The sequence below is a fragment of the Molossus molossus genome, unplaced genomic scaffold (genome assembly GCF_014108415.1).
Source record: "Molossus molossus isolate mMolMol1 unplaced genomic scaffold, mMolMol1.p scaffold_m16_p_5, whole genome shotgun sequence".
In the NCBI taxonomy this organism is placed as follows: Eukaryota; Metazoa; Chordata; class Mammalia; order Chiroptera; family Molossidae; genus Molossus; species Molossus molossus.
The window spans coordinates 54,729,691-54,750,909 of record NW_023425388.1 but is presented as its reverse complement, the minus strand read 5'-3'; the positions used below and the strand labels follow the sequence as shown (position 1 = coordinate 54,750,909).

Here is a 21,219-nt window from a genome sequence, read left to right as displayed (position 1 = left end):
TGTCTTTCTCTGCTTGGCTTGTTTCGCTTAGCATAATAAACCATTTCTTAAAGAGTTCAGTCAATTTGCTTGCTTGGCTTTTGGTGCCCCTCTCACCTGTAAATGAAACCAGTGAAATTTATGTGTGTGTTTAAGATTATTGGCTATGATTTGGTCATACAGTGTTAATGCTGCTGGCCTACAGGTGATGGCAGAAAGGCCTCTGGCTGGATAAAGCAAAAAAAAAGGTTATGTGCACTGTTTTCACCATGACCCTCTTTTTCTACATTCATATAGAATTGTAGAAGTTTTACTTTATTGCTTCCATGGTACTTTATTTAAATTCTAATGCTTCTGTTCATTCATTCTAATGTCATATAGCATTATTAATATCATAGAGACTGTAATTCTTTGTATTTTTCTCAGATTGACTTTGGATGTATAAATGCCTCTACTGGCTAGAGGTTAGCATTATGCTTTCTTTCTTTCTTTTTTTTTAATGACAAACAAATATGGAAAACAGAGTTTGACTAGAAATGCTCAAATTTCATTGTTACAAATTTCAGGTAAGTTTCTTCGATTTGATGATAACTAAGGTAATTTTGCCACAAATTATTGGGTTAGTAAGAATTCAGTCAACATTTTGTACATTTGTAGATTATAAAAATATGAAATTATAACTTCACCGTAGCTTAACACCTTATATCTAAATATATTCCTTTGTCTTCTTTTCATGAAAGAGGTTACATTATTTCAGGTTCTCTGATAATTTCAGGGCTCAATGGAATCAGGTCTCAGTTGTCCTGTTTTACTATTACACAATGGACTAAGCTTTTTGAAGAAACCACCGTGACGTCTTTATTTTCATTATCTTCAGGATGGAATTGGGTGCTATGATCAGTGACAATTTACTTTCAGGTCTTTAATGTCTAGTCAGTAATCCATCCACTAGTCTCTCAAAAATCCTAAGGGCGATTTCAGGAGCAATGAATGCACTGAAGCCTACTTTATGAAAACATTGCGGCTTCTGTACCAGAAATTCATTTTATTTCAAATTATAATTGAGCTAGCATATCTCTGAAGTATGGGTATCATAATAACTCACTCTTTTAATTATATTCTAATATGGTTAGAGAAAAATATCAGGGAGCAGAGTTGCATTTTGTTTTGTTTGGGATTCCACATCTCTAACCTTTGTGGTAATGCCAAGTTAATTTCACTGTTTTACATGTATTTTTATAGTGGTATTGAGATTATTCCAATTCGGCCAGATTGGTTGTCACAGAGCAGAGGTTCCCAACCAGGGCACCAAATCACAATGACTTAAAGGCCTGACAGGGCCCGGGAGAAATATAGCCCCCATGCCTGTCAACAGTGAGGATAAGCCTTGAGTCTTTATTCCAGCTGCTTTTTAAGTGCTATCTTAGGAGAAAAGCCAGAAAGCAATGCTGCAGAGTGCAGAACACGTTTACCTCAAATGTGCCACAAATACAGACCTGCATCTAATTGCTAGCTAACCCTCACTATGAAATAGTTTGTATTTGAAAAATATACCCTTACACTTGAGTATCTTCAATCTTGTGAGTAACACAATCATATATGATTTTCTTTAATGTAATATCATCAATATAATTGAAAAAGCAGGCAACCACTTAATAAGGTAATAAAGGGCAAAAGCTCATTATAAAGCTATTGAAATAAATTCTTGCTCAAATAAGCAATAAAATAGTGTAATCAATCTCCATTCTCCTCCCTCCCACACACACTCTTCTATATAATGCTAATCTGAGTCAGGATTGAATGGGACATATTATTCTTTAACTTACCCAAGGCCTTTTTCTTTTCTGGCTGATAAACTGATATCATTTTCTTAAGCATTTTACTTATTTTGTTGCCAGAATTAACAGTTTGGTTTCTTTTTCATATCTTTTCTTCATGTATGTGTGGGTTGTCACCATGGCATAAGTTATTCGTAAGTGATGGTTGCCAGAAGCCATTCTGATATGTAGGTGGTGAGGAGTACACAAGACTTTGTCCATATAAACATAATTGATTTCTACACATTATTGTGAAGAGGTGAAATTCAAAGCTATGCCTTCACAAACTAAATGTGTCACGGTTCTCCAGACATGCTGAAATAAAATATGCAAATGTTAAATTTCCCAAGGTAAATTATTACTGCACCGAATTATCTCTAAGGGTTACGCTTTTCTTTACTTAACTGTGAAAGCAAAAATACTATCTTTTTATTGCCTGGAGATCCAGCTGCTGAAGCTATAGGAAAAAGCTATGCTTGTAAAGAGAATTTAAAATTGTTCTTTTATTGTATATGCTACTGAATTCACTAATGAGGTAGGTAATCGAATAAAGTGTCCTCCAGGGGTGAAATAAAAGAATATTCCATATGCCAAACTATTTATCTCCTTGGCCCACCTCTGATCATACTCTACTCTTTTCTGTCTGAAGGTTTGGTTTGTGTGCAGGTCAAATTACCTGCTATTTTGTTATATCTTTGCCCTGGCAGGAGGCAGTGCCCTGATTCAACAATTGGGCTGTTATTAGCCAGCTCCCCTTTAACACCATCACCTCAGCCACAATACAAAAGGCAGTTTTTAACTGAACTTAGTATTCATAGATGAGAAAATATCCATATGTGTTACAATCAGTAAGAAAATTGTACCTCTTTCTTTCAAGAATATAAATTAAAAGCAATCAAAAGATTTCACATTATTGCTTACTTGACTCATTTAAAAAAAGAAAAGAAAATCATCACACAAACAACTCAAAATAGTAAGACTTATACCTAAGCAGTAGATCTGAAATAAAAAGATGTGCTTAAATCAGAACTTAAGAATTTGAAAATTTTTCCATCAGTGTATGATTTCAAGAAAGCTTTTCAGATTTATGTCCAATTGTCAATAGCTCTTCACTGTTTAACTTGAGTGGTTCTCTGCGAACAAGCATTTGTGTGCTTAAAACCCATGAAGACTTTATTAAAAAAAATGTTTTTTTTTCTTTATTGATTTTAGAGAGAGAAAGGGAGAGGGAGAGAGAAAGAAACACCAATGAGAGAGAATATCGATTGGCCACCTCCTCATGCCCCCCACTGGAGGTCAGGCCCAAAACTTGGGCATGCGCCCTGACCGGAGATCAAACCAGTGACCTCTTGATGCACGAGTCAATGCTCAACCACTGAGCTGCACCGACCAGGCTTATCAAAGAGTTAAAAAAAATTTCTAGCTCTCAAAAAATACTGTTTTTCAAATGTACCTTGCATTTTCAATTATTTTAACAAGCAAGGCACAGAAGCACACATGTTCAAAAGGAAGTCTTCTACACCCAATAATAATAATAGCTACTATTCATAATGTAGGCAGTAAATTAGGAATATTCAAGCATTGGTAGTCACTTTTTAAACCTCTCAAATAGGTATTTCTTTTTTAATTTGCCAGAGGAGCTAACTGAGGACTTAGAAAACATAATAATATAGCCCCAGGTGATTCAATCTCAGAGGGTAGAGCAGGAATTTCAACCAGGTATAGATTTAGATACGAAGCCTATGTCCCTTATTTGTATACCATGTTTTCACAATTGCCCATTTGAGTCATTTTTTAAAAAAATATGTTTTTTATTGACTTTTTAGAGAGAAAGGAAGGGAGAGAGAGATAGAAACAGCTATGTGAGAGAGAAACATTATCGGCTGCCTTCTGCACGCCCCCTACTGGGGATCCAGCCCCAAACCTGGGCATGTGCCCTGATGGAGAACTGAACCGAGACCTCTCAGTCCATGGGATGATGCTCAACCCATTAAACCACACTGGCAGGGCACTGAGTCACTTTTAGAGTCAAGAAATGTCTTCCACAGACTAGGATGTCTCATTTATGACAGTTTTCTGAAAGAAAAAAAACTCAATCCCCCCCCCCACCAGTGCTCTTCGCAAAACTAACTAGGGTTTTCTACACCCCAAACAAGAACGTTGATTTTTACTACCTGAATGAGTTGGGATCTGTTGTTCCCCATTATCTCAGGGTCATATTGCCAGGGCATTCTTGGCCCTTGCGCAGTGAGAGCAGAGAGGGGACCATTCATGACTAATCCAGGCAGTATCCTCCTGGCAGTCATCTTCCAACCATCTTCTATCCACTTAAAAATGCTTTTGAATAAATAGCATTGGCAAGGGGGAAAGGACTCTGGGAAGTCTGGCACCTTCCCCCTTTTCCTCTTCTATTCTTTTCTTATTTTTGGACACAGAGCACTTAATGAACATCTGCTGTGTGCTAGTTACTGCTAAGTGCTGTGGATGATAAGTACAATGCCAGGCAGAATAAATAATTGTCAAAACTGGCTTAAAGGAAGGGCTATGCAAGCCCAAATCAGAAGCTGTCTCGATTCCTGCACCATGCCTGTATTTATTTGCTGGGGCTTCGTAACAAGAACCACAGACTGGGTGGCTTAAACAACAGAAAATTTATTTTCTGGAGGCTGGAAGTCCAAGATCAAGGTGTCAGCTGAGTTATCAGTTTCCCCTAAGGCCTCTCTCCTTGACTTGCAAAGGTCTGCCTCTGGCTGTGTCCTCCCATGGCCTTTTCTCTGTGCATGCCACCCCTGTGTCTCTCTCTCTTCTCATAAGGACACCAGCCTTGGTAGCCTAGAGCACCATATAGCATCTCAACCTTGATTACCTTTTTAGAGGCCCTATCTCCAAATAGAGTCACATTAAGGGTTACAGAGAAAACATATAAGAGGGACCACAATTCAGTGCATACAAATACTCATTGGGTTAATGGTTATAACTTGCAGTAGAAAGGAGTAAAAGAGAAACAAGGAAGAAAAAAAAAGATTATAGTAGTTAGAAGCATGGATGCTGGAGCCAGAGGTTCAAATTCCACATCTGCCTGTACCTAATGATGAAAACACTGGTCAAGTTTCTTAACTTTGGTGCAGTATTTGCCATCCTTTAAAAGGGGGACAATGGAAGCGCCTGCCTCCTAGGTTGTTGTCAGTTGAAATAAGTTGGGTATTAGTTGTAGATGAAAGTTGTTTTTTTTTTTAATCCTCACCAAAGGACATTTCTTTGCATTTATCTTTAGACAGAGTGGGAGGGAGAAAGGGAGGAAGAGAAAGAGAGAGAAATATGGACCTGAGAGAGACACATCGGCTGGTTGCCGCCTGCAGGACCCCAACCAGGGTGGGGACGAACTGCAACCAAAGTACCAGCCCTTAGCAGGAACCAAACCAGGGACTCTCTGGTCCGTAGGCCAGCGCTCTAACCACTGAGAAAAACCGGCCAGGGCTGATGAAAGTTTTTAAAGATGATATTACTTTTCTTTCACCTCTGGATGTAAAGTCACAGGAATTGTGAGAATAAAATGCAAAAGAAAAGATGGTGGGAATCAAGCACTGTAATTGAGAATTACTAACACTGATTTTTCTTAATTGTAATAATTTATTTATAAAATAATAGTTGTGAAGCTAGGCCCAACCCAGAGACAGGCACTTGAGATTCTTAGATTTGTAACCCAATTCATTCTTGAGCACCTCATTGCATGCTGGAAATTGTCCCAGGCACTTCGGAGACAGCAGTGAACAGAACACAGACCTCTATTTCCCAGAAGCTTGCATTCTAGAATGGAGATAGATCGCCTCCACATTTAATACCCACTTTAGGAGTTAGGGGAAATAAGCTATATTAAATAGAAGGGGGGAAAAAGCCAATCAACTCATGATGTCATACAGCAAGTTGATATTTATCACGTGGCCGGGGAAATGAACAGGAGCAGTATTAACTCTGGGGCCTGTTGCATGGGCTTCCCCAGGTGATGTCCTGATCCCCGAGACGCGGGTTTGGGCTGACCCTGAGCCCTGGCACGGGACCCTGCGCCTCGCGCGGGCGGGAGCCGCTGTTCGCCCCGTCGGCCCGGGCCGCGCGGTCACCGCCACCCCTGATGCTCCGGGGCAGGCAGCGAGCCGGCACCGCGCGGGTTTTGAAGCTCTGCTGCGCACCTACCCGCAGGTTTCAGGTCCGGGCAGGCGGTCGCCCTGAATGCTAGTGATTTGGGCTTTGGCTGGATGCCTCCTGACCTACGTCACCAGTTTGACAGCCTCACACCAAATGAGAGGGCGGCGCTGGCCGGGAGTCCCGGGCGTCACCCGCAGCTCCTGCAGATTAGAACTCGCCTCTCCTAGCTCCTCCCCTCAATGCCATTTAAAACTCCCACCAGCTTTACAGAAAAATTAAGAGTGGGCTCAGTTTCCGCAGCGCCTTCTTTCACTGCAAGATGGTAAGTGAGGAGCTTTAGCCAGTTCGCTGGGGAAACCTGGGGTTGCCGAGAGCCAGTAAGCTTTGCATTTAGAATTTCTTCCACCTTAGAAGCAAGATTTCTCTGCTACCTGTCAAGATAGCTCTTCTCTGCTGCCCATCTCCCTTTTCTTCTTCCCTATCTTCTTCTTCTCCCTCTCTCTCTTTCTCTTTCTCTCTCTCTCTCTCTCTCTCTCTCTCTCTCTCTCTCTCTCTCTCCATCTCTCTCATCCTTTACTCTGTTATTTCTACTCTCTGTACTTTCTTCCAACTTTCTCTCCCTGTACACCTGCACTCACTTTTCAGTCCACCTGTTTCTTTAGTTTATGCACTTATTTGCAAACACTTGGACTTGACCTAGTCTGGGGCTATTTGGGGTTTGTTTTCTTCTCAGGTGTCAATTGCATAATAGCTCAGCTCTAATTCCAGTAATAACCTCAGGGAAAGAGCTTTTTTATAATAAAAGAAAATAGTACTTGATAAACCTTTGGCTGCATTTCTTTGGTCTGCTCTGCCCAAGTTGGACATGCTTCAAAATGGGACTTTTTCAAAACTTAATTTACCGGGAACATTAACAAAGTGTGACTTTTTTTTTTTTTTAAACTTAACTTTTTTTTTTTTTTTCTTATTTGTTTTCTTGTTGTCTATGTTATGCTCAAAAGAGTCCTCAAATGCAACAAAAAACTTATAGTGGTCAAAAGAGTTTATCCAAAGCTGGGCTGTGCTGCAATGAATGGCTTTTACCTGATTAAACATTGACAAATAATTATAAATGGGTTGTTGTACAAATTAACCCAGGAAGGCTGCTGCATACCTGCCCCTGCCTGGACATTTGGAAAGGCTGTGTTTGAGGAGTAGGGAGCAGGAGGGTGTTCACTGGCTCAGAACACCGTGGAGAAAACATGCCAGGAGTTAGGAGTGGCAAGATAACTTTGGAAGGGCATTGAGACCTAGTGATGGAGAGACCTAGAGTTTGCTGTCTCTGCTGACTAATGTATTTCAGCTTTTATTTTGTGTTCACTTGGAGTGATTTTATGCTCCTGTTAGGAGTAGGGAGCAATAGCTATTTCGTTATCTCTGGATTATATCTATGAATCTAGCTCAGACCACTCAGTTACCACAGGATCCAGCAGCATTTGAAGCCAGAGGAAGGAAAAAGAGACAAATGGGGCACATTTATAATTAAGAAAATAAGAAACTAAAATAAGGAGATTAGATTATAGTTTGTTCTTCTGTTTATTGCAGCCTTAGTATTTTTTGTCTTTCAAGGCCATTGAAAATATAATTAAGATATTTGCTTGAAAGAGTCAAAGAGTTCTTGTGTCTTTTACTCATTAAGTAGAAATCCTTTTCCTTAGATCCTGAGGAGCCTGTTAGATGACTCAGACAGGGCAATAGCGAATACTCCTGGATCTATAGAAATTTGGTCCAACTAATAATACTAGCCTGTTCTTAGCTGAGAGGGCCTTAGCAAAGTATGGGTAAACCAAAAAGCTGACTCCCTTCCAGTATTTATATTTTGACCACTCAAAATTAACCTGGGACCTATATTTAGCACCTTTACTCTTTTTGATCCAATGCATGTAATTTTGGAATTTTTCTCCCACCTTTCCTCTCTCCAAATCCCCATCACCCCATCTCCTGGGAACCCCCCTACCCTTCATACTGATTTTCACAGAACACCGTTCTGCCTTGCCAAGACCAGTACTTTGTAGGAGGTCAAAGCTATAATTGCCCGTATTCCACTACAACGTCAGAATCTAGTGTTGACGTTTCCACGGAGACTTGGGTCTCTTTCTGGGCTGCTGGTCTCCTGGACAACAGGGAGCCCCAACAAGCACCACAGGCACAGGGTAAGTTCTGCTCTTCTGCTTTCCTGGTAGATCTGAAGTCCTTTTCCAGCCCCCATAGTTGCAAAGCACCATGGGTTGGAACTCTGTCAAAGAAGGGATGGTATGGGAAGTTGAAGAAAGCTCGAAGACTCCTGCATTTTATAAGCTAAATAAACCATTCTTTTGTACTTGCCAGACAGTGAAAATGGGATTCTTCCCCTTGCCTGCTGGACAATCTGTACTATTCCCATTACTTTTCAGTCCTTGAAGATTTCCAACTCACTGAGGACGTTTGGGTCTGAGTCAAAGTTTTTAATCAATACTTGTGGGGTGTTTTTGGAGTTAAGCCACAAATTAGAACACTTCTTTTGGAGTTGCCCTAGGTATGAGAGAGAAGCAAGGAGAAATACTCACTTAATATTTCATTTCATAGAGGAAATTCTAGGAACAGTGTCTTGTAAGTAGAGAAAATGATTCCTTTTTGCCCAAAGAAGACTTCAGTTTTGGAGGGAAGTATAACATTGATGGAAAATTACATATTAATTTTGACCTGGTGCTGAGTAAAAAGTATTTATAAATACTAAAAAAAAAATTCTCTATTGACATTCAAGTTTCTGAAAGAAAACTCAGACACTTCAGAATTAAATATCAGCACTGTTGATTCTGCCACTTTTTTTTTTTTTTCAAATTTGAGAAAAGGCACAAAAAGCCCCGACCTGTTGAAAAACACGTGTATCAGGAAGAAGGTTTTTCAGTTTTTGCTCTCTCCCACAGCAACAGAGAAACAGAATGCCCAAGGTTATGAAACCAAACAGTGTATAACATTTTATTCTTGTCTCCTTATTCATCATTCTACTTTAATAAAAAACATATCAGTAGTATTTGTTTAAGTAGAGAAAGGCAAGAGTCAGAACTGTACGAAGTGAGGAGAAGAAGGCAAAAGTAAACCAGTTTAGTCTGCCCAAGGGTCATTTTTTTGTTTGTTTGTTGTTGTGTTTTTTTGTAGGTATAGATTGCTGTGAAATATGAAAACAAAAACAAAACCACCTATTTGAAAAAGCATATTAAACATCCAGAGAATGACATTTGAAATAGATAAGTTTAAATTACTTTTGAGATTTTGTCAATGTCTTCAGAAAAGCAAGGTCCAAATTATTTTAAAGTAGAAATTGCTGCTACAGAGAATTCGGCACAGATATTCTCCATCAAATTTAACCGATAGGCAGACGGGTTGAGATTTTCATCTGGGGACAATGGTGGCATCAAAAATAGAATTTAATTCTAGAGCTAAACACTACATTTTTAAGAAGATTGAAAATGAAATAGAAACATAGTAAAATTGCAATGATATGCCTAGTGGGGAGAGGATTAATAAATATTTGAGTGAATTAATAATGCAGATGGGAGAGTCTTTATAAATTTAGCCATCAGGAATACATATAATAAGGAGGAACATGACTTGTTAGCTCTTAAAAATTCACCTCTGTAGCCACTCTGGCATATAGTCTATAAATATTTGTCTTTCATGGCATGCTGCCCCCTACTTAAAGGTTTAAATACTTTGTTTTTCTGTGTGGAGGCAATGGCTATTTTTGGAAAAGAAATGGAACCTATCTGAAATCCTTTGAAGAGTTCTTTATCACACAAAAACTGCAAGTGTGTTTTCTCAGTTACCTATTTGGTGTTTCCACATAGAATCATCTAGTGACTCGAATTTCCCTTTTCCTAACTCTTGTTCGTGGGAAGAGGCTCAGCTTTCCTCCCAGCTCTACAGAAACAAGCAGGTATGTATAGATAATCAGAACACTGGGACCTGCCATGTTTCCTGCAGTCCACTCTCCACGTTGTTCCTTAATGTCTCTGCTTCTTTTCCCTTGTACATTCATGTGCCGACTTTCAGTTTAGGGCCAAAGTGGATATAGTCTGTAGAGTGAAAAAAGTGAGGTGATCATACTAACGAAAAAAACAAGTAAACAACCCCCTGCTCCCACCTCTCCTACACCACCATCACCACCAACAACAACCAAAACCCTCTGGGAAGACCAGGAGTCAATCCCCGGCTCTGCACATCTTACCAGTCGTATGATCTCTTTTCCTTATCAATAAAATGGAAATATTTGGGCTGTCTTCCTCTGATGGCGGTTGGGAGATCAAATGATATAATGAGTGTGATAATATTTCCAAATCATAAACATAGCTCATCACTTGAAGAAGGAATAATAATTATAAGTTTTTTACAGAGATTGCTTCATATTTCATATTTTGCCTGTCGCTGTTCCCGAGAGAGAAATTTAATCGAGTGGACACACAAACAGATCAATCTGAGGCTGAGGGAAGCCAACCCACCTTTTTTTCTTCTTCCTTTTCTTGTCAGGTGCAAGGAAGGAGTCCAGCAAGACCTTTCCAAACACCCTTTTCTATATTTAAACAATTGCATGCAGTTCATTTTTCTACATTCCTTCCCTTGTGGTCACAATTTTTAAGTCATATAATCTCTTCAAACACTTGGCAATGAAAAAACAATTCAGGGCACAGAACTGAACAATCAGGTGGTAGGTGGGTGTAGATTGAATTTAGGCCTCTGAGGACAAGGGCTCCCTGAGGTAGAGTTCTTAAAACAAACAAAATAATAATCGGGTTTAAGCAGGCTAAGGGTCGGTGGCACTATTACAAGGTTACAGAATCAATATAGTCGCGCAGCCTTCACCATTGTCTACTTTTTGCAGCTCCAAGATACTCTGGTGCAGAAGGAAGAAGAACTTGCTAGGTTACATGAAGAGAATAATCACCTCAGACAATACCTGAACTCTGCTTTGGTTAAATGTCTTGAAGAAAAAGCCAAGGTATGTAAGTCTCCCCTTTATAAGGGCAGAGTGGTGATTTGAAAAAGGAGACCATTTAGGTAAGACTCCTCGATTAAATGGAAGAAGTGTACTAAACAATGTGCCTTCGAATGCATTTAGAGGAAGGATGGATTTTTCTAAACAAGACAGAGCACTTTCAGAAGAATTTAAAAAATTCAATATGTTTTTATTGATTTTCTAGAGAGAGAGAGAAACATCGATGTGAGAGATAGACATCGATCTGCTATCGATCTGCTGCCTCATGCACACTCTCCACCCCCACTGGGGACCAAGTCCATGTGCCTTGATTGGGGATCGAACCCAGGCCTTTTGGTCCATGGGACGACGTTCAATCCACTGAGCCACACAGGCCAGGCACGAAAGAATTTTTATGTATCGTTTCTTGGAAGCAACCAGATTAGAAATTTTAGTCATATTTTACAAAATAAGTTGCTGAAGAATCAAAAGCCAGTCTAGGGAATTGCTGGGACAACAGAAATTAATCAAAAGACAGAGTTAGCAAGCAGGATAGAACACTGGAGAGGAAATCAGGTCCGAGAGACACTCGGTTCTTTTACGGTCTGTTTGACTTCTGGTGAGTCAGCCCTTAGGGCCTCAGTTATCTTCATCTATAGATGAATGGTTTAAAAGATCTTTTTAAGAATCTTTCCAGCTCTTGCCCTGGCCGGTTTGGCTCAGCAGTTAGAGCATCGGCCTGTGGTCCAGAGAGACCAGGGATCGGTTCCCGCTGGGGGCATGTACCTCAGTTGCAGTGTGCCCCTGGCCCTGGTTGGGCCGTGCGGGTGGCAGCCACTCGATGTGTCCCTTTCACATCGATGTTTCTCTCTCTCTCTCCCTCCCACTCAATCTGAACAAAAAATGGAAAAATGTCCTCAGATGAAGATAAAAAAAAAAAAAAAATCTTTCCAGCTCTCAATTGTCATGAATATAACTGGAGCCCAGATTTCTTGACTGGCAATCAGATATTGATAATTACATTATCTTTTAATGAACATTTTTTCTTACACTTTAAAATGAGTTATTCTAATTCAAGGGTAAATAGCTTGCTCATAAACTTTTTTTTGTTCTTCATTTCTTTGAATTTTGTACTTTTTGTTACCTTTTTGCCATTCTTCTATTATTAGTGCTTCTATCAATCTTGACCTTACTTCTAGAGAAGCCAAATTATTTGATATTATTTAATCTGAATTGATGATCCTTCTTACTACTCTCACTGGACATAACAGTTCAGAGGAAAAAAGGCATATTATTTTTTATTCCTTTACAATTTAGTTAACATTGTTTAAAAAAAAAAAGGGGAGCACATCTCATTGTTATTAGCCTGGGCTCTTAACTCGAGAAAAAGAAAAGTTATCAAATTAGTAAGTGAAAATAATTAGGCAGTTTTTTCTCCCATGTTCTCAATTTTGCAAGATTTAGAATAATATAATACGGATCACATAAGAGTGCTTTGAAAGTTAATGAAATAAGAGGAAGCATTGTTACATAGTGTTTCCTTTTTGGACAGTAATTGCAACTAATTTTATTTTTTAGTTTTTCAACTTTATTTTTGTTGTTGACACTATTACAGATGACCCCATCCCCCATCCCTTTGCCCACCTCCTCCCAGACTCCACCCCTCTTTCCTCTGGCCATCACCACACTGCTGTCTGGGTCTGTGGGTTGTACATACACGTTCTTTGGCTAATCCCTTCACCTTTCATCTAGTTCCCTCTGAAAGCTCTCAGTCTGTTCCATGTAGCCATGCCTCTGGTTCTATTTTGTTTGTCAGTTTATTTTGTTCATTAGATTCCACATATGGTATTTGTCTTTCTCTGACTGGCTTATTTCAGTTAGCATAATAATCTCCAGGTCCATCCATCTTTTTTTACTGCCACATAGTACTCCATTGTGTAAAGGTACTACAGCTTTTTAAAAAAATTCTTACCCAAGGATATACATTTATTAATTTTAGAGAGAGAGAAACATTGATCTCAGAGATGAACATTGATTGGTTGCCTTCTATATGCATCCTAACTAGGGACTGACCCACAACCAAGGTATGTGCTGACCAGGAATTGAACTTGCTACCTTTTGGTGTGTGGGATGACACTCCAATCAACTCCAGTCCGGCCAGGACCCACAGATTTTTTTTATCCACTCATCTACTAATGGGCACTTGGTCTGTTTCCAGTTTTAGCTATTGTAAATAATGCTGCTATGAACATAGGCATGCATATTTATATCATACAATATCATATCATCTTTCTGATTGGTGTTTGGGGGTTCTTAGGATATATTCCCAGAAGTGAAACCATTGGGCCAAATGGAAGTTCCATTTTTAATTTTTTGAGGAAACTCCATACTGTTTTCCATAGTGACGGCACCAGTCTACATTCCCACCAGCAGTGTACTAGCGATTCCTTTTCTCCACATTCTCACCAGCATTTCTTGTTTATTGATTTATTGATGGTAGCCATTCTGGGAGGTGGGAGGTGATACCTCATTGTAGTTTTAATTTGCATCTCTCTGATGATGAGTGATTTCTTCACATGCCGATTGGCCATCTGTATGTCCTGTTGGAGAAGTGTCTATTCAGGGACTTTGCCTATTTTAATTGGATTATTTGTCTTCCTTTGTTGAGTAGTATGAGTTTTTTTATATATTTTGGAAATTAACCCCTTATCAGATGTATCATTGGTGAATATGTTCTCCCATATAGTGGGTTCCCTTTTCATTTTGATGATGGTTCCTTTTGCTGTGCAAAAGCTTTTTAGTTTGATGTAGTCCCATTTGTTTAATTTTTCCCTTTATTTTTCTTGCCCTAGGAGATGTAATGACAGAAATTCTGCTACCTGAGATGTCTAAGATTTTACTGTCTAAATTTTCTTCTAGGATTTTTATGGTTTTGTGACTTATATTTAAGTCTTTTATCCATTTTGAGTTTATTCTTGTGGATGGTGTAAGTTGGTGGTCTAGTTTCTTTTTTTTTTTTTTCGCATGTTCAATTTTTCCAACATTGTTTATTTAAGAGACTATCTTTCTTTGCTCCATTGTATGCTCTTGTCTCCTTTGTCAAATATTAATTGACCATATAGGTGTGGGTCAATTTCTGGGTTCTCTGTTCTGTTCCATTGATGTGTATGCCTGTTCTTGTGTCAGTACCATGCTGTTTTTATTATAATGACTTATAGTTTGATATCTGGTATTGTGATCCCTCCAACTTTATTCTTCTTTCTCAAGATTACTGAGGCTATTCAGAGTACTTTTTGGTTCCATATACATTTTTGGAATATTTGTTCTAGATCTGTAAAATAGTCTTCGGTATTTTAAGAGAGATTGTGTTGAATCTATAGATTGCTTGGGGTAGTATGGACATTTTAATGATGTTGATTATTCCAATCCATGAACATAGTATATTCTTCCACTTGTTTGTATCTTTCTCTATTTCTTTTTTCAATATACTGTAGTTTTCTGAACACAGGTATTTTACCTCCTTGGTTAAGTTTATTCCTAGGTATCTTTAAAACATTTATTTTTCTTTATTGATTTTAGAGGGAGAAGAAGGGAGAGAGAGAGATATATCAATGATAGAGAACACCAGTTGGCTGCCTCTTTATGTCCCCCTACTTGGGATTTGACCTACAACCTGGGTTTGTGCCCTAACCGAGAATCAAACTGGTAACCTTTTGGTGCATGGGTCAACCACTGAGCCACACCAGCTGGGCTAGTCCTAGGTATCTTAATTTTTTTTGTTGCAATGGTAAATGGGATTTATTTATTTATTTATTTATTTATTTATTTATTTATTTATTTTTAATCCTCATCCAAGGATATGTTCCCATTAATTTCTAGATAGAGTGGAGGGGAGGAAGGAGGAGAGAGAGAGAAAGGAAAACACCAATGCAAGAGAGACACATCACTTGGTTTCCTCCCACATGACCCTGATTGGATCTGGGGATCTAACCTGCAGCCCTTGACTAGGAATCAAACCCAAGACCCTTTGGTCCTTGGGCCAATGCTCTCACCACTGAGCCCAGCCAGTCAAGGCAATGGGATTGTTTTTTTTGTTTTAAATTATTATTTCTGAGAGCTCATTATTGGTGTATAAAAATGCCATCTATTTCTAGATGTTAATTTTGTATCCTGCTACTTTGCTGAATTCATTTATTAAATCAAGTAGTTTTTTTATGGAGTCTTTAGGGTTTTTTGTGTACAATATCATATTATCTGTGAATAATGACAGTTTTACTTCCTTCTTTCCAATTTGGATGCCTATGCCTTTTATTTCTTCTTCTTGTCTGATTGCTGTGGGTAGGACTTCCAGTATTATGTTGAATAAACACATTTTAATTATTCTTTAGAAAGAAATACAAACATTTAAAATTATGCATTATTTTACAATTATTTGATTGTGAAAAATTACACCATTGAAATATTTTATTAATTTAAAACAAAAAAAAAATCGTGTTTTATCATATTTTTTCTGTGTTTATGGGTTATTTATTTTTAAATTTTTTATTAATCTATTTTTGTTACAGATGTTTCTTCTTTTTTTCCCCATTGACACCCTCCCCTCCATCCCCCCCACCGCATACCCAGCTTTGTTGTCTGGTCCATCGGTTATGCGTATATGAATATAAGGTCTGTGGTTTATCTCTTCCCTCCCCCACCACCTCCTCTTCTGAGGATTGTCAGTCTATACCTTACTTCCACGTCTCTGGGTCTACCCAATTACTCAGACTGTTATGTTCATTATATTTTACAAATAAGTGAGATAATGTGATATTTGTCTTTCTCTGCTTGGCTTGTTTCGCTTAGGATAATACTTTCCAGGTCCCTCTATGTTGTCGCAAAGGATAAGAGATCTTTCTTTCTTACAGTTGCATAGCACTCCATTGTGTATATGTACTACAACTTTTATCCATTTGTCTACTGATGAACACTGGGGCTGTTTTCAGATTGTAGCTATTGTAAATAGTGCTGCTATAAAAATGGGGGTACATATATTTTTTCTGATTGGTGTTTCAGGCTTCTTAGAGTATATTCCTAGAAGTGGGGTCACTGGGTCAAATGGCAATTCAACTTTTAATTTTTTAAGATAACACCAGATTGTTTTTCATAGTGGCTGCACCAGTCTGCATTCCCACCAGCATTTTACTAGAGTCCCCTTTTCTTCACACATTCTCGCCAACACTTGTTTGATGATTTGTTGATGGCGGTCAGTCCTACAGGTGTGAGGTGATAACTCATTGTTGTTTAATTTGCATCTCTCTGATGATTAGTGATGTTGAGCATTTCTTCATATGTCTCTTAGCCATTTGTATGTCCTGTTTGGAGAGATGTCCATTTATCTCCTCTGCCAATTTTTTAATTGGGTTCTTTGTCTTCCTTTTGTTGAGTTGTATGAGTACTCTATATATTTTGGAAATTAACCCCTTATCTTATGTATCATTGGCAGTTATGCTCTGCCTTACAGTGGATTGCCTTTTCATTTTGATAATTGTATCTTTTGCTGTGCAGAAGCTTTTTAGTTAGATGTAGTCCCATATGTTCATTTTTTCCTGTTTCTGTTGCCTTAGGTGATGTATCAGTGAAAATTCTGCTGCGTACGATGTCTGAAATTTTGTTGCCTACATTTTCTTCTAGGATTTTTATGGATTCATGAGTTGCATTTAAGTCTTTTGTCCATTTTGAGTCTAGTTTTATTTTTTTTTGCATGTAGCTGTCCAATTTTCCCAACACCATTTATTAAAGAGGTCATCTTTACTCCATTGTATGCTTTGCCACCTTTGTCAAATATTAATTGAGCATAATGTTTTGGGTCCATTTCTGGGTTTTCTGTTCTGTTTCACTGGTCTATATGCCTGAACCAGGCTGTTTTGATTACAGTAGCTTTGTAGTATAACCTGATATCGGTATTGTGATCCCACCTACTTTGTCCTTCTTTTTCAAGATTGCTGTGGCTATTCGGGGCCTTTTTTGGTTCCATATGGACTTTTGAAGTATTTGTTCTAGTTCTGTGAAATATGTCATTGGTGTTTTGATGGGGATTGCATTGAATCTATAGATTGCTTTGGGTAATATGGACATTTTAATGATGTTAATTCTTCCAATCCATGAACAATGTATGTACTTCTACATTTTTGTATCTTCCTCTATTTCTTTTTTCAATGTCCTGTAGTTTTCTGCAAGTAGGTCCTTTACTTCTTTGGTTACGTTTATTCCTAGGTATCTTGCAAGGCCGGTGGACCCCGTCCCACCTCCTCTCTGGGATGGAGGGGCGCTGGGGGCCTCCCACTTATTCTACACCTCTCATGTCTCTTCACCATGCCAGACTAGAGTCAAGCTTAACAGGTTCTTCTTTCCCTGCTGATTCCTCTAAGCCCGTTCCCTTGGCTGTGGTTTCGCTGGATGGTAGGTAGGGACAGTGGGAATCTTGTTCATACATTCATGTGTATCGCTAATTAGATGATGAGGCATTTGGCAACCTTAAGAGAGTCATAGTCACTCCCGCCATTTACCCGGCTTCATTGAATTTCTTCACTTGGATATTCAGAGCACTGGGCAGAAATCACATCGCGTCAACCCCCGCAGAGGGCCTTCACAATCATTTATTTATTAATTTTTACTCAACACCATCTCTGTTTTCACCCAGCCCCCCAACTCATCTCTCCTGATTCTGTCTAGATTCAGATGGTTTAGGTATAAATCTAGGCTGAATGAATTTAGCAAATCATTAATATACTTGAGTCTTAGCAAATTTTAATAGTACTTAAATAAAATGAGATCATGCATGTAACCTATGTCTAATACATGATAGTTGCTTATTACTTTCCTGGATTGAAATTTTAAAGACATCATTTATGCCTTTCAACTTCAAAATAACTAGTAAAAAATTTAAATTGGAGTTCCTAGGTGGTAAATTCGCATCATAGATCTAAATTTAGAAACAGAAGCTAACCCAATCAGTTTTACTTGTGCATGTGTGTATGCATGTGAGTGTGAGTGTGTGTGTATGTGTGGAAATAGAAGTTCAATCATTTTCTAAAGACTTAAGGTGACTAGTTACTGAAGTTAGTGTAATTAAACAACAGAAAAAAAAAAAAAAAAGATCTCACTTGATTACCTGACTGTGTATATTTGTAAATGTTATTTCCCCAGAAATTGCTGTCATCAGATGATTTCTCCAAAGCATATGGAAAATTCAGAAAGGGGAAGAGGAAACCCAAAGAGCAAAGATATTTTCCTTCTGAGATCCACCATGGCAAAAATGCCAAGAGAAACCTCTCTAGTGAATTTGCTAACTGTGAAGAACAATCTGGCCCCCCTGTGGATCCCTGGGTCCTTCGAACACTTGGGTTAAAAGACCTCAACACCATTGATGACACCTTATCAGCTAACTACAGTGCCCTCTCCTCTCACCCCCAAAGAATCACCAGCACATTTCCCCAGTTTCCAGAGGATGCAGTTGATTATGAAAATACCCCGACCGAGGATCTGCAAATTGACTATGGAGGTGAGAGAACAACCCCTTCCCACAGCAATGCCAGCCCCAGGGAAGATTTTCACTTCCTTTCCCAACTTCCAAATCCTCCAGGAGGGCTGCAAACACTTCCTTACTATACTTCTGATGTGTCACCCAATAAGACAGAGGTGGCATTTTCCACATCCCTGAGCCCTCACTGCAATGTGAAAACTCATTCCTTCCACCAGGGACAAGCCTTTGTTCGTCGAGATGAGGAGGGAGGCTGGAAGTTTACCTGGGTCCCTAAACAGTCTTAGTGACCCCTCTTCTATCACGAAGGACTGCCATGGATTGTGTTTACAAGGACCTCTCTTGCACTTGAACCTGTCTATGTGGAATACAGAAGCTATTTCCCAGACTGTCTCCTGCCACTTTAAATGTCACTCTCAATTACCCACTTAAATCTGCAGGGAATGGCTTCCAAGAATCTATAATGAAACATGCCTGCTCTTCTTTCACCTAAATTTGACTTACTTACATACCAACACCTGCTGATGACTTCCTCCCTTTGCCTTGTACTTGAAAAGGTGTTTCCAATTGCCTGTATATTCCTTTGAGACCTACATATGCTGTTCCAATTATAACACGTCTAACAGATTTTCTTCTTTCATCAAGCAGTTTAAATGTGCAAAGCTTCCACACTGTAACTTGTATCCCTCTCCCGCGCCTCTTCATCTCTGAAAACTGCCTGTAGAAGGAGCGCTATTATTGCTCTAAGTACCTGTTATTGAGTGTTCAAGTAGCTGAGGTGGGGCAGAAACAAGTCTCTTGGACCCTCATCATTGCCTGAAGTCATAAAGCAGATATGAGTAGTGTTATATGTAGTGCAGGTCAGTAAGGTGAGTGCCTCAGAGAGGAGTTGACAAGGTCTCTTCAAACAGCTGTAACTCTACTGATAAGTAGTACCACAGATAAATCAAAGGATTAAAGATCATTAAAATTACTTCAAAATGCCCCATGGTATCAGTTTGTATAGGCACCTGACATTGTCTCAAATAAATATGGCCCACACAAGAACATTTTTGAGGGACTTGTGGTAAGAGAACAAGTTATCCTAACTACCCGGATGCTGACAAATTTATTCTTAGTTCTGCCATTGTCTCACTCATTTATTCATTCATTTTTTCAATCATCAACCCACCCAAAATGTTTCTAGAACACCCACCTTGCATCAAGTACTGTGCTATGAGGTGGTAAAAAATATGAGCAGGTTAGACACTGTGGCCGCCCTCATGAGACTCAGAGCCACACATCTGCTGTGATCTTGAGAAAGCTGCTTCCTTAGTGTGAGAATTCAGTTTTCCCAGCTGCAGAGTGTGCAGAAGTTGAACTAGATAACTGCCAACATTCTATAAATTGAGGCTGGGTCCCATCAGCATTACTCCAACACTGCCATCCCAGGTCGCTATTCTCTTTAGTTTTAATAGTCATTGCAGATATGTTGGGCGAACTTTATATATAATTAAAAAGAAATGTGAGCCATTTGTAGTTAACTCTAGAAATCATTGTACTGCTCATAGTATTTTTTTTTTTTCTGGTATAAGCCCACTTTGCAGGTTAATTCAATTTGTGTGAGAATTACTTGCATCTAACAAATAGAGACATTGGTCATTAAGTAAACATGCATAGATTTAATGCAAATGTTGACATAAAGGATTTCTCTCTTTCTACATAAAAAATGAATGTGTAGTGCTCATGTTAGTTCTTCTTTCCAATCCCCCAAGCTGCCAATCCTTCTCGGAATAATTTATACAATACTGATGTGTGTTTGGGCTTTTTGGGGCCAAATTTCAATTAATAATAAAATCCACTATGTTGAATCCTTGCCCCATTTTTGTCTTTTCCACCTCTTAGTAAGTTACATTGTACAAGCAATGCCTGAAAGCATAAATATGCTATTTAGAATTATTTGTAACTAGGACATGCCTTTTGTTGCTGCTTTTTTATTTTTATTTTTTGCTTTATTTTGGTGATCTGTTTGCTGAGCAAATAGCCAATTTTATAAAGTTTTGTTATTACCCAGTTTTCTTTACATTTAATGGAAGGGGAATTCAAATTTCACCTAATATTGTCCTCCAGAATATTTTAATGACTTAGAAAGAGACATTTTATTTTGTATAAAAACAAAAACTGCCTTTCCAATTTTAGTATCTGTGCCCCTTGTGGTAGAAATATATCTCTTTTTAAAAAAACACATTTAAGAATTAGAGTTGATTGCACTTTAATGCACTAGAAATCAAGAAAAAAACACAACTATTTCAGAAGTCTAAATGATCAAGTTGTAAAACAAAATTGATCAGTCAACAAATATTTATTTTGCATTTTTATGTGTCGTATCATGTATTATGTACTATAAAGAAACATCCAGCTTAGCACAATGCATTTGGTATATAAATATAAGGCACATAAAATGTAATAGCCTTTGAAAGAAATGACAGCACACTTGTGGTAAATTTTGATAACTTGCTCTGGCTTGAATGGTAGCATGCAAGCCAGGTGGTAGCATGGAAGAAAATTACATCTTGAAATCATATCCACACATCTTGTATTCATTTGAATTATGTACAGAAAATAATTTTGTTATGTTTGAAAAATGGGAAATTTTTCTCACCTGAGTATGTTCTAATTTTTAGGGTTTTATCATGCTCCTCCAGTAAACCATAGTTAATATTTTTACTAATATAATGTGAGAAATAAAAACGAAATACTTCTGTGATTATGATGAATATTTTTATATT

General features: G+C 38.4%; 1 protein-coding gene across 1 annotated transcript in view; it reads left to right on the top strand.

Moving 5' to 3' along the window:
- GMNC (geminin coiled-coil domain containing) overlaps positions 1–18,915 on the top strand; it is a 42,271-nt gene extending 23,356 nt beyond the window's left edge. Inside the window, exons 2-6 of the mRNA XM_036242501.1 lie at positions 5,797–5,993; positions 7,957–8,131; positions 9,806–9,894; positions 10,837–10,953; positions 18,118–18,915. Of these exons, the coding sequence (XP_036098394.1) occupies positions 5,797–5,993; positions 7,957–8,131; positions 9,806–9,894; positions 10,837–10,953; positions 18,118–18,738 (1,199 nt within the window). The 3' untranslated portion in view covers positions 18,739–18,915. The remainder of the gene's footprint in view (positions 1–5,796; positions 5,994–7,956; positions 8,132–9,805; positions 9,895–10,836; positions 10,954–18,117) is intronic.
- Positions 18,916–21,219: the final 2,304 nt, after the last annotated feature.